Source organism: Ornithorhynchus anatinus, chromosome 12, assembly GCF_004115215.2.
Source record: "Ornithorhynchus anatinus isolate Pmale09 chromosome 12, mOrnAna1.pri.v4, whole genome shotgun sequence".
Taxonomy (NCBI): domain Eukaryota; kingdom Metazoa; phylum Chordata; class Mammalia; order Monotremata; family Ornithorhynchidae; genus Ornithorhynchus; species Ornithorhynchus anatinus.
The window spans coordinates 38,353,434-38,367,133 of record NC_041739.1 but is presented as its reverse complement, the minus strand read 5'-3'; the positions used below and the strand labels follow the sequence as shown (position 1 = coordinate 38,367,133).

General features: G+C 45.3%; 1 protein-coding gene across 2 annotated transcripts in view; it reads right to left on the bottom strand.

Annotated features, from left to right (window-relative positions):
* The window catches only part of LEF1 (lymphoid enhancer binding factor 1), a 136,535-nt gene that overhangs the window by 29,526 nt on the left and 93,309 nt on the right, over positions 1-13,700 (bottom strand). For both annotated transcript variants that reach the window (XM_029077047.1, XM_029077048.2), the window contains exons 4-6: positions 10,151-10,283; positions 3,727-3,817; positions 2,032-2,115 (exon numbers count right to left, since the gene is read on the bottom strand). In XM_029077047.1, the coding sequence (XP_028932880.1) occupies positions 2,032-2,115; positions 3,727-3,817; positions 10,151-10,283 (308 nt within the window). The remainder of the gene's footprint in view (positions 1-2,031; positions 2,116-3,726; positions 3,818-10,150; positions 10,284-13,700) is intronic.

Below are 13,700 nucleotides of genomic sequence, written 5' to 3'. Positions count from 1 at the left end.
TATTTCCAAATGCCGCAGAGCATAAAAACACTATTAAAATGTCCACCACCAGCCAACACAACAGAAGGAAACCGCCATGCAGAAAAAACAAAACAAATAAGAACATTCCTTTCGACAAGGGGTTTAGATATCTACTTGAATTGACTTGGAAACTTTGGTTTTTCAGAGGGTTTAAAAGGAACGATTAGGGTCTCATAAGACATTCGCTCTTTCTCTCTCCCTCTCTTCCTTTATTTTATTTTAGACGGCATTTGTTAAGCACTTACTGTGTGCCAGGCACTGTACTAAGTGCTGGGACTGGTATAAGAAAATCAGGTTGGACACAGTCCATGTCTCACGTGGGGCTCACAGTATTAATTCCCATTTTACAGATGAGGGAACAGAGGCATAGAGAAGTTAAGTGACTTGCCCAAGGTCACACATCAGACAAGTGGAGGAGTTGATATTAGAACCCAGGTCCTTCTAACTCTCAGGCTCTATCCACTAGGCAACTCTGCTTCCTCCACAACTTTTCCACACGCCCAGGATCTGGGATTTTCCACACACCCCATGCCCGAGAATCTGGTGGGGAATGACTCTCAAATGCAAATCTGGGAAACCAAACAAGTGAGGAGGTGCGGTTTTCCACAACCTCATGATGAGAACAGAGTGAATCTGCTATACTTAATGAGTACAAAACCCAAAATACTAATTAGTTGCATGACTGAGTCCTGTCACCAGACATCTCTATAGACTGACTTGAAAGGGGTGAAATGGCCTAGTGGCAAGAGCACGGGCTGGGGACTTAAGAGGACGTGAGTTCTAATGCCAGCCCACTTGCCTGCTGTGTGACCTTGGGTGAGTCATGTCACTTCTCTGGGCTTCAATTACCTCATCTGGAAAATGGGCATTAAGACTTGTGTGCCCCAGGTGGGACAGGGACTGTGTCCAACCTGATTACTTTGCCTCCATCCCAGAGGTTAGAACAGTGCTTGGCACATAGTAAGCACTCAACAAATACCATAATTAATTATTATTATTATAAAAAGGATTTTCTTATTTGGGGATGGAGGTATCGTTGTTTTCGTGGACTCCCTCTTAGTGACGATGACAACGATAATAGCAGTACTTGTCAGCGCTTATTATGTGCCAAGCACCGTACTAAGCACTGGAGTAAAAATTAGATGTTTATCGTTCAACTAGAAAGGAATCAAGAAACTCTGAGTTACCACAGATGCCCAGATGTGGGAAAAAAAAAGGCGGGGAAAGCTCGATAAACCCTCATTAACCAAACATCTGAGCATGAGAACACTCTCCTCGCAACGAGCCGACACCAAATGCGTAAATGACACATGGCAACCTTCGGTAGATCCAAGCACGGGACACAGAAGCCATCTTTTGTTCAGAGTGCAAAAAGCATTGCGTAGAGCAGCTTCAGAGGGGGCCCAGGCCAGCTCTCAGTTAGCACTGACGGCTTGCACCAGTGTCAACACAACGGCCTGATCCACACACTAGTTCGAACCCACCCTGCGTCCCGACAGTTTTTAATCAAGGCGCTTTCCTTTTGTCGGCCTCGGTCCGGAGAGGGGCTGTTACCAGCTGAGTATCTTCAAACTAAAGCGCTCTAAGGCTGAATTTCAACAGTGCCACCCCGGGGAAACAATTGATCCAAATCAGGCCTTTTTCCGGTAGCGCGTCTGAATCGTCCCGTCTCTTGCTCTGGGGACGGTGACCGGTTCTGTGCGCTTTTAGAGCGAACGGTTACAAGTGTCGGTGAGCCCAGATCCACGGTGGATCTGGCTTCGGGCCCAGTGGGGCAAACACAGGGCATAAAACCCCGGTTTTGGGGGTCGGGGAGAAGGGGTCCTAGCTACTGCACTCCTAGTGTGGGAAGCCAGGCAACCTGCACATTCAACAGACGTGTTATTGAGTGGATGCATTATTTTTAGCTGACCGAAAGGCAAGCAGAGGCATACGGGATGCAAGCGGAAGAGCAACTTGCCCTCTAAATGCCAGCAGTTTTCTCCCCAGTCATTCACCCCCTACACCTACCTGGACATAGAAGTGTCGACTGAGAGGGTGGATGGAAATGGCTGCCTGAATCCACCTGTGATGGGATATACAGGCTGACCTTGCCTGAGGTCACAGAAGAAAGGAACCCATCAATAATGAGATATGGTCACAGGAATTACCGACTAGAAATCGAGAGTCTGATGAGGGAAAATGAAGGAGGGAACAAAGCAGTAAGGACTTGAGCCCTGAGGCTCTGCCAATTCCTTGGGCCTTCCACGGGAGACCGCTAACCACCACGGAGATCGGCTGCTTCCACGGCATAACTGAAGTCCCCGCTCACTCTCACCCGAGCGAAGTGCCTTTGGAAGAGACTCGCCCCCAACTTTAAAATCTCATCGCTACATAAATGATTAGACGGCAGATGCCTGCTCCTCAGAGAAATCAGATGTATCGGGAGTCTTTTTTTTTTTTTCCCCACAGTTTTGAAGAGACTGGGAGAGGGGTCACGGAGGAGGAAGGTGAGAGAGGTGGAAAGGGGGAGGGAAGAAGGTAAAAGAATTCAAATTTAATACGCCTGTCCAAATAAACAAATCATTTCACTTCAGACCCCCGGGTCGCCCGCTTTACAGTCACTCCTATTAAAGTCAGCAAGCAAAATCCTTTCTCACCCTTATTTGTTAACATCCCCCTCCCACTCTAGATTTTCCCTGCTCCCTCTGAACTCATCCTCGTCGGACAAACACCCTGCCCTGGCTCGCATACTTAATTCCCAGCTCTATTTCCAACTGTCATGATGCAACTCAGCACACAATTAATGCCCCTAAGTGGCTAAGTTCAGACGGAATAATTGATCTGGCTTTGAAAGTCTAAGCGCAATCAATTAAATTCAAACAGAGTTATTGACCGAGAGATTGAATGTTTTTTTGGGTTTTCTTTTTTTTTATAAATTGGCATTTCCAAAGCTACTGGCCTCACTAATGATCAGGAGGACAATCTCCCTATTTACAAAGGGAATGTGGGTTGGGGCTGTTTGGGGGTAGGAGAGGGCCAAGGACTAAGATTTGGGGGAGAAAACAGGAACTGATCAAAGGAAACCAATAGGGTGCTTCTTAGGTGCCAGCCACAAAAACCGAAGGGAGAGTCCCTTGGATTTTGCCTCTCTTCTTTTCCTAGTAAGGTTCTTGTTGAAATCGACCGTAAGAAAGTAACCAAATAAGTGCTGGCTTTTGGCTCCTGAGGAAAGAAAACTCAGATTTACATTGCATTCCGGTAAATCACCGACTCATTGTTCCAAACTTCAAGACTATTTTTAAATGCTATTTCCAGAAGCAGCGTTAGTTGCCCTCTATTTTAGACCAGATTAACACACTACACGGGAAGGTATATTGTATGTGCCCAAGTTGATCAGCGGAAAGTGCAGGTCAGTTTATCACGATGATTAAAAACAATTTCACCGAACCATCTCTCTAAGATAGTTCCAAATTCCACAAACTGGAAACAATCTCTTGGACGCCAACCCCTTTATATTCAATTCCTTTCTGCCTGTGCCCAAAGACTTTTAGGTCTTTGAGACGAGTCAGAAAAGAAGGAGCTGCTTTCCTGGCTGAAATGCCATTTTCTTTACTCCCATAAATGCTAGAATGACAGAAAATCCATCTTAACACAAAGAACGGAGAGAGAGAAATGGTTTAGGAATGCCGATGCTCCACTGAGGGTTGGGAGAGAAGGTCTTACCAGCCAAGAGGCGGTGTAATCTGCCCGACGGCCCCTGAAGACAGAGGATAGAAGGTAGGCATATCGGGAGCCGGAGGGTGTCTGGAAATGCCTGTGGAGGAGAACAGAGGAGAAGTGAGTCTGCTGACTTACACGGCACTAAGCCATCAGAATATTGGCAAAGCAGGTCCAATACACGACCCCTTTCCACGACGAAAAGGAATCAGGTTTAACTTTCCAGGTTTGGGAGGCAATGGGGTTCTCTTCTTCCCCTCCTGGAAAAAGGGAAGAGATGGAAAAAAAAAATTGAGAAAAAATAGGTTCCCGAATCGGGATAAATATATTTGTTACGTAAATTATGCGGGCGTAAAAAGTAACTCTAGCACACAAATGCTACCACGGTAGAAATTTCGACCGTTCTTTATTTTAACATCCTTTCCCTTCGCCTCTCTAAGGCAATGGCCAGGCAATGCAACTCCTTTACTGTGAAGTGTAACCAAGTGAAAAAAAAAAAGGAGAAAATGACAGTCCAACACACTATGGAGCAATAAGATTAGGTAAACTCTTCTTCCACAATTTCACTGGTTCCCCTATGGATGCAGAGATTGGGGAAATTTACTACCACAGAGGATCAGTGATTAATTAGGAACCATCTTCAGGCCCACAATGGTCACACTTGATACGATTCATTTGGCTCTTGATTGCCACTCCAGCTCCAGCTAAGCTCTTCTTCAAGTTGAGTCCTCTGGGCTTCGAGGTCAGGCTGCCCTGTGTTGGTCGTATTTCACGGAAACAGCGCTTCACCACAAGAGATGCACCCTCGCTTCACATCCCCACGAACACAAAGCCTTACAGCTGTGAAAACCACCTCAAGATTAAACTCAATCCCTGTCCCAAGAGGTGCTCTACTTAGGCATTACCTCAAACTCCTGCCCTGAGGGGAAGGAGAGGAGAGCAGGGAAGAGCAAAGGAGAGGAGAAAGGGAGGGAGAACGAAGTGGGGGGGTGGGGGAGGGAAGGAAGGAGGAAAAAGCAGGCCGGAGAGGCAGAGAATATGGAGGGAGGAGAGGGAGGAAAGAGATTGAATACATCTGGGGAGGTGGAGTTTTAAATACAAAAGCTACAGAGGTTATTTCTCAACGCATTATGTCAGCTTCTTTAAAAGGGTGTTTCAATATTTACACTCGCATTTGGGAGCTGTAAACTTCAAAACAGAACATACAACCCAGAGGCTGAAACTGCATTTACTCTGGTACTGCTGTGGGAGGCACAGAGGGCTTCCATTTTTTCCCACAATTCTCTATTCCAAATTCTACTGAATGAATTGGATAAAAAGGATAGAGTTCAGGGATTAGATGAATAATTTCTGAGCTCTGGGCACACTCCAATTTAGCCTCCCCCAAAAGCCAACTCCTTTCCTTGTTGGAATGTCTGTCTCCCCGTCGATGTAAATTGAACTGCTAAATTGTAAGCTTCTTGTGAGCAGCGAATGTGTTTCCCAACTGAGAAGTAGGTTGGTCCACTGGAAAGAGCTCGGACTTGGGAGTCAGGGGACCTGGGTTCTAATTCCAGCTTTGCCACTTGTCTGCTGGGTGACTTTGGGTGAGTCACTTAACTTCTTTATGCCTCAGTTACCTCATCTGTAAAATGGTGATTAAGACTGTGAGCTCTATGTGGGACAGGGACTGTGTCTGACCCAGCAATCTTGTATCTAACCCAGCGCTTAGTACAATGCCAGACACATAGTAAGTGCTAAATAAATAACATTAGAAAACCCCAAAACTCTGTTGTATTGAACTCTCCCAAATGCTTAGTACAAGTGCTCTGGTATGTACTCACTAAATACCAATGCTACTAATGATGACCAAATCCTTGTGGAGGTTTTTCAGGAATGAGAGCCTGGAGTCAATCAGTAATAATCAATAATATTTATTGAACCCCCTACTGTGTGAAAAAAAATCCTACTAAGTGCTTGGAGAAGTAAAAGTCAAAATCCCTACCCTCAAGGAGCTTATTATAAAATCCATCACAAATACTCCTTGCTAATAATGGTACCTTCTTGGGAAGTTAACTTCGTCAGACTGTACCTAGACTTCTATGAACTGGGGGGTTCCCATCAAATTTTACAAATTTTTTACAAATATTGGAAGGGTAGAGAGGAGAGCAATGAGTTGACCCAAAGATATTTTGACCTGGCCTGCCAGGTTTGAGAACAATTGCAAGTTCAAGGCGAATTTAATTTTAGTTGCTTTTTTTAAAATGGTATTTGTTAAGGGCTTACTATATGATAGGCACTGTACTAAGCATTTGGATAGATACATGTTGAACACAGTCCACGTCCCACATGGGGTTCCCAGTCTTAATCCCCATTTTCCAGGTGAGGTATCTGAGGCAAAGAGAAGTTAAGTGACTTGCGCGAGGTGACCAGGCAGATGAGTCGGGGAGCCAGGATTAAAACCCAAGTCCTTTAGTTGGGATGAAGATATTAAATCCGGTTTTTGCTCCTACCTCAGCAGTGACTTGTCTTTTGGACTACCTATTCCAGGCCTGAAATTTGGGATGGCTACCTGGGTTACAGTCCTGCAAGGGAGCCAGGGCCCTCGGCTAGCCTTTCGAGACTGAAAAGCTGAGTTCCACCCAGTTATGTGCTTCCGTTGCCTCCCGAAGCTCAGAACCATCAGGCACATCCGTCCTAAGGCACTAGCATAAAACAACTCCAGAGTGATAGGATTTTCAAACCCCATTACAAGGCTGCCCGTGCCCAGGCTAGACGATTTTAGAGAAGCCAGTTCACTGAGGATCACCCTTCTCAATCTATTTGCTTGGTTCGCTGGCCAAAACTAAGCCCTAAGGCTCAGCGGCTTCTGGCATCAAGAAGTAGCATTGCTTAGTGGATAGAGCCGGGGCCTGGGAGTCAGAGGACCTGGGTTCTAATCCTGGCTCCAACACTCATCTGCTGCGTGACCTTGGACAAGTCACTTCACTTCTCTGGGCCTCATTTGGAAAATGGAGATTAAGACTGTGAGCCCCATATGGGACAGGGACTGTGTCCAACATGATTTGCTTGTATCCACTCGAGCCCACAGAACAGTGCCTGGCACACGGTAAGTGTTTAGCAAATACCACAGGTATCATTATTATCATTACCAAGTTTCCTCATTCTCTGTTGTGGAATTCAAAAATCCTTAACCTCCATCTCAGACTTTCCCTCTCTTCTCCCCAGAGTTTCCTTGGGGCAGACATGGTTAAACTCATGGGCCGCTCCAGACTGCATTTTGTCTTTAGAGCTGGCCTCTCGGGCCACCACGAGGCCATTTTGTGAGGCTGTGGTGCAAGTCGGATAATCATAATCCAGACTTCCTTATCCCCATCCTTGATACCCTGTAATCTAATGGTTGCCACCTATCTGCTCAACAGGAGCAGGTGCTGGGGCTCATTCATCACAGCATAAGAAAAGGAGCAGCGTGGCCTACTGGATCGAGCACGGCCTAGGAGTCAGAAGGACCTGAGTTCTCATCCTGGCTCGGCCACTTGTCCGCTTTGTGACCTTGTGCAAGTCACATCACTTCTCTGGGCCTCAGTTACCTCACCTTTAAAACAGATATTAAGAGCCCTAAGTGGGACAGGCACTGTGTCCAACCCAATTACCTTGTATCTACCCTGGGGCTCAGTTCAGTGCCTGGCACATAGTAAGCGCTTAATAAATACCACAATTACTATTCTTATTATTACTAATGATAATAATAAAATGTACCAGGCCCAATTCTCCCAGGGCCTAAATTATTCTTGGAGATCCAGCTGGCCACCTTAGGAAGGTGCCTTCCTCTTTTTTTTTTTCAGTACTCGTTAAGCGCTTACTTTGTGCCAAGAACTATACTGAGCACTAGGGCAGATACTAGAGGTTAATGCAGATTGGAGTCAGCGAAGCAGTAGAGACCCTGGCCTGTCATTATTTCAGAAGCTAGAGGGCTACAGCCTCAATCTTTGAACGACACGTCGGGCAGCATTATTTAGTATTGAGCACCAGTGCCAGAATTGAGGGAGCCCTCCTAATACCTGTCCCTGGAGATCAATGGGGAAAAAATGGATCTGCCGAAAAAACATCGCTCATCCCTTCACCCCAGTAAGATCTGTGTGTTTTGGGAATCCTTATGGGCAGCCGGCAGATGAGCAGGGACTGGGCATTATCCCACTGTCACCGGCCAATGAAGATGGAATGAGGTGTCACACTCAACTTTGTATCTTGGCCACTCCCACTGTTTTGAGCAAGTCTGTGCACATTCGCTCCAAAGTGATCTTTGGAAGGCCAAATGACTTTGATTAGCCTATTCTGGACACATAATCAGGGGGACTAACCCTCTGGAGAAGACACTAATGTTAGGAAAAGTCCAGGGAAAACGTGGAGAGAGGCAGACCTGTAGCTAGATGGATAGAGACCATAACAACGATAACAAAAAGCCGTTTAAAAGGCAGATGACAAGACGCTGTGGGGAAAATAGCTCCATTGAGTCTCTGTGAATCAGAAACAACTAGACAGCACTTGATAATGATAATAACTCTATTGTGCTCTCTCAAGTAATAATAATAATAATAATGGTATTTGTTAAGCACTTACTATTTGCCAAGCACTGTTCTAAGCACTTGGGGGGATACAAGGAAATCAGGTTGTCCCACGTGGGGCTCACAGCCTTAATCCCCATTTGACTGAGGCACAGAGAAGTTAAGTGACTTGCCCAAAGTCACACATCTGAAAAATGGCAGAGCCAATATTAAAACTCATGACCTCTGACTTCCAAACCCGTGCTCTTTCCACTGAGCCAATCTGTGACCTCTGACTTCCAAACCCGTGCTCTTTCCACTGAGCCAATCTGCTTCTATTAGTTCAGTAGTCTATACAGCGTAAGCACTCAATAAATACTCCCAATTGAGTGATTAAGTGCCCATTTACCCATTGCTACTAAATTCGTTCAAGGATTTATTTGATCTGTTTTTTGTTTGTGTTTTTTTTGTTTGTTTGGATTTATTTTCACTGTTGTCCTTTCCCGGTGAGACTGTCCCCAGATTGTAAGACCTTGTGAGGCAGGGGCTCTTTCTTAGTAATAAACATCAATTTATTCTTCTCAGGACTTATTACAGTGCTTTGGGCAATTTAAGTGCTTAATAAAATAACACTTACTGACTTTGACTAGTCAAGCTTTGAATAGATGCTCTCAACATTTTCTCACCAGAGATTACACTTGATTTCAGTGCTACTCGCTTGGCTAAAAATATAGTTAAGTGTAGTCTGTAAACAAAATGAAGAGAATTGACTTCATTGTGATCTTATTTAAACTAGATCTGTAGTTTTAGTATTTAAATTTTCCATTTAAAAAATTTAATTCACAAGGAGCAAGTAACAGAAGGAGACCGACGAGTTGCACTAATATAAAATGGAAGTCAAAAAGCATTGCAATTAATAATAAAAATAATGTTGGTATTTGTTAAGCGCTTACTATGTGCAGAGCACTGTTCTAAGCGCTGGGGTAGATAGAGGGTAATGGCGTTGTCCCACGTGAGGCTCACAGTCTTAAACCCCATTTTACAGATGAGGTAAGTGAGGCCCAGAGAAGTGAAGTGACTTGCCCACAGTCACACAGCTGACAAGTGGCAGAGCTGGGATTCCAACTCATGACCTCTGACTCCCAAGCCCGTGCTCTTGCGCACAATCACCACTTATCACATACTTATAAAAAAAAATTAGCAAAAACCAAGAAAAGTAAAATTTGTGGTTCACAATATCCCTCCACTTCAGTCTGCTGTGGCTATTTTTTAACCAACCTCAAACCCAGTCTAGAGAAGCTGATTTGTGAAAGCCATCGGGGGACTGAGAATCGAGACTTTCTTTTTCCTTTTTAAAACAACAGCAATTTCTTTTGGGGTGATGAAATCATGGCAAAATGGACTGACCTTTCAGGTTTCTTTACTCAGAGACACCAGTTCTCCACAGAAACCTGGAAGACGTGAAGACACTCCGATCCCAAGAACCCCAGCTCCACGGCACATCTGTGATTTTTTTTTATGGTATTTGTTGAGTTCTTACCATGGGTCAGCCACTGTACTAAGCGCTTGGGTAGATACAAGTTAATCAGGTTGGACACAGTCTCTGTCCCACATGGGCTCGTAGCCTTAATCCCCATGTTACAGATGGGGTAAATGAGGTCCAGAGAAGTGAAGCGATTTGCCCAAGGTCACACAGCAGACAAGGGGGCGAATCTGGGATTAGAACCCAGGTCCTTCTGACTGCCGGGCCACGCTGCTTCCACGAAGGCTCGGAAGGCGGGAGTCCCACTGGACTGGGGGTGGAGAGGGGAGAGCTGGGAGAATAATGACGATAACTGTGATATTTGTTAAGCGCTTACTATGTGCCAGGCACTGTACTCAGCTCTGGGGTGCTTCTCCGCACTCACCTTGCTTGGGGTTCACATCCGCTGGGATGTGTGAAGGATGAGATCCTGGCGAAAAGTGCTCGTCGCTGTAAGTGATGAGGGGGGTCAGAGGGTGGACGGCGTGGGAAGGCTGGACCACCGGCACCTTGTTGGACTGCAAGAGAAGAACGACGGTAAGAAGGGATGCGCTCGCTGAAGCCTCACGGCCCCGACACGGCCGCCTACGCCGGTCAAGACCCAGGTGTCAGACGCAGAAACCACAAACGGCGCGACTAATCTCGGAGACCGCACCGCTCCCTGTCCATCGCTCCCTGCCTAACCCTGCACAAGTGCTGGCTTTGTAGACGTTATGCACGACCCTGAAGACTGCCATTTGAAAAAAACATACGCTACTGGGGTCATGTTGACTGTGTTTATACCAGGGACAAACTTTTGCCTGGCGTGGCCTAAATCGGTGGAACGCGGGTTTTAAGTCAAGCATGAACTGGTGTTATATCTCAGTCAATCAGTCATATTTACCGAGTGTTTACTTTGTGCAGAGCACTGTCCTTCTTTTAAAATGGTGTTTTTTAAGCGGTTGCTATGAGCCAGGCACTGTACTAAGCGATGGAGTAGATACCGTCTAATCAAGTTGGACACAGTCCCTGACCCACATGGGCTCACAGTCTTGATCCCCATTTTACAGATGAGGGAACTGAGGCGCAGAGAAGTGAAGCGACTTGACCAAGGTTACCCAGCAGAAAAGTGGCGGAGGTGGGATTAGAACCCAGATCCTTCTGACTCCCAGTCCTGTGCTCTACCCCCAAGGCCACGTTGCTTCCCATGCTACACTAAGCACTTGGGAGAGTATCTGGTGGATTCTCAGAGGCCAAATCAGGGCTGCAGAGGAGGAGTTTCAAATCCTCCAACCTTCTAGGGCTTTTGAGACAAATGCGGAGAAGAAAAAACATTTTCAAATTGATGCCTACTCTCTGTGTGGACTATGCTGTCTATCCCCGAAGCACTTTGACACTCACCAAGCCCCACAGTAATTATGTAAATATTCTTAGACTCTACTATTTCTCCTACCTCTAATTTACTTAACTGTCTGTCTCCCCCGCCCTCTTTTCCCCCTCCCCCCAGAATGTAAGCTCTTTGTGAACAGGAATGGCATCTGTCAACTCTGTTGTATTGTACTTTCTCAAGCGCTTAGTACACACTAACCGCTCAGTAAATACAAAGGACTACTACTATAAAATTCTTGCTTCAGAAACAGTTTTAATAGTGACATAAATAAAAATTCCACAGGTTGGCAATCCCCTGTCCATCAATCATTCAATCATATTTACTGAGCGCTTACCGGGTAATAATAATAATAATAATGTTGGTATTTGTTAAGCGCTTACTATGTGCCAAGCACTGTTCTAAGCGCTGGGGTAGACACAGGGGAATCAGGTTGTACAGAGCACTGCAGTAAGCCCTTGGGAGAGTACAGTACAACAGAGTTGGTAGACGTGTCCCCAGCCAACGATGAGGCAGATGATTCCAAATAATTATCTACTTATAAATTTCACCTCTTGTCTCCCTCAGCTCAACCTGATGGGAGTCTCGGTCAGCTTCCCTCTCTGCAGACCCAATCCATTGAGCGTCCACTACTTGGGGCAAATGTTTCAGTGAGCATGTGCTTTAAGACTAGAAAATCCTTACTCATAAACATCCTGCTACTTCAACGTAAGGTCTAAAACTCTCCGGTGGGTTCCCATTTAACAAGCACGTTTCACAAAGCCAATTCGGTCCGAATGCCCGTTTCCTCCAGACGGACTTCATTTTTCCAGATTCCACGTCGCAGAAGCTACAGGAAGATTTGCCCAGTGCAAAATGCTCAAGAAGTAGGTAGCCAACTCGGCCGCTTTGCCTGCCTCAGCAGCTCATCGCTGTGGACGATATGGCGGCCTTAGCAATAACACACTAATTTTGCATTTGATGTGTTCTACAAATTAGGCGTAATATTAAAAGGTGTGTGGCTGCAACATGCACGACTACCCTGGGGAAAATTAGGAGCAATTATCCTTGTAATACTTAATTCTCTTTCCACCCTGTCATTATAACCCCCACCCAGGGGAAAAAAAAAGGCAGGGGAAAACCCCATTTTTAAGGGGTGGGGGGAGAGACAATGATGCAATTTACATATTACCCCTTACCTGTTTTGTAATTATCAGTTCTGCTCTAATGGCAAAACTCCTATAATTATGCCCCCAGCAAATATTACACAGAGCATCATTACTAAATCTGCCCCACAACTCTCTATGACGCACATCAGCACAGACTATTTACATCAGGGGAGAGCTCAAAACCATTTCATGTTTATCCAGTGCTGAAGCTGGAGTTGACCAAATATTATTATTGTTAGTATTGTTATTTTGGTACTTATTAAGCACCGACTATACGCGGGTAAAGTTCTAAGCTCTGGGGCAGATACAAGTTAAGCAGGTTGCAAACAGTCCCTGTCCCACAGGGGGTTCACGGTCTGAGTATATAGGACAACTTCAATACCCCGGATGGAGACAGATCGCTGTTTGGAAAACCTTATTGAAATGTTAACTTGCCTCAATTTCAGTGTCACGGCACTGACACAAAAATAGGTAGATTTCATTTCAAATGCAGAGCGAAACAAGTATGTCTGTGCTTCCAGTTCCGAAGTCTCAGGGAAAAAAAAGGCATAATTGTAAAACAAAGAACAAGACTAATTTCTTAGGGTAGCCGGGAAACAGAGGCAGGGGCAGATATACCAATGCCATGCAACTGGGGCTTATTTTTCTTGTTTCCAGAGCACCACCTTAAGGAACCAGCATTAGCAGACAGCATCTTCTTAATGTCTGACCTATCCCTCAAGTCATACAGCTCAGAATCTGGTGCCATGAATTTTTGCTAAATTATGCTATCCTTGCTCTCCTCTTAATTTTACGGTTTTCAACACAGATTTGCTTTCCTGTGGGAAGGAGATAAGAACCTGAGGATTTTAATTTAAGCTCTGGCCTTGTCTTATATTTGGTAAGATGGATAGAGAAAGCCAGCACTAGTAGGTGTGCTAAAGCCAACAAGCATTATGTCCATTTGGGCGGCCAAATAATAAAAGCAATACGAAATCTCGACGATACGAACAGCGTTCTCGGGGTTAGATCTGGCAGCCCCGCCATCCATCTCCTTCTATTTATAACGAATGAAAAGAATATCAATCGTAACATTTCGGATGCTTCGCACACCGGGATTTAAGTCCCCTCCGCCCCTCAATGTGTGACCTTTCTGATCTGCAGTTATCGTAACTAAAATAATTATTGTAAATCTCTTGGATAAATACATACCCACACTGTTGTTAAGTCCATTTTACATTCAAACACTTTCCCTCATCATCATTGCTGGCCTTCGTTAAGCACTCAGTTGCTATATTATCCTGTACTCTTCCTCCCTCCTCCTTTTCCCTCCCCTCTGCAAAGCAACTAGAAAGAGACTTAAAATGATCTTTGATTCCCCACTCACTCATATCCTAGTGGTGTCCAAAGGGATCCAGGCTCTAAGCAGCAGCGACTCTGGA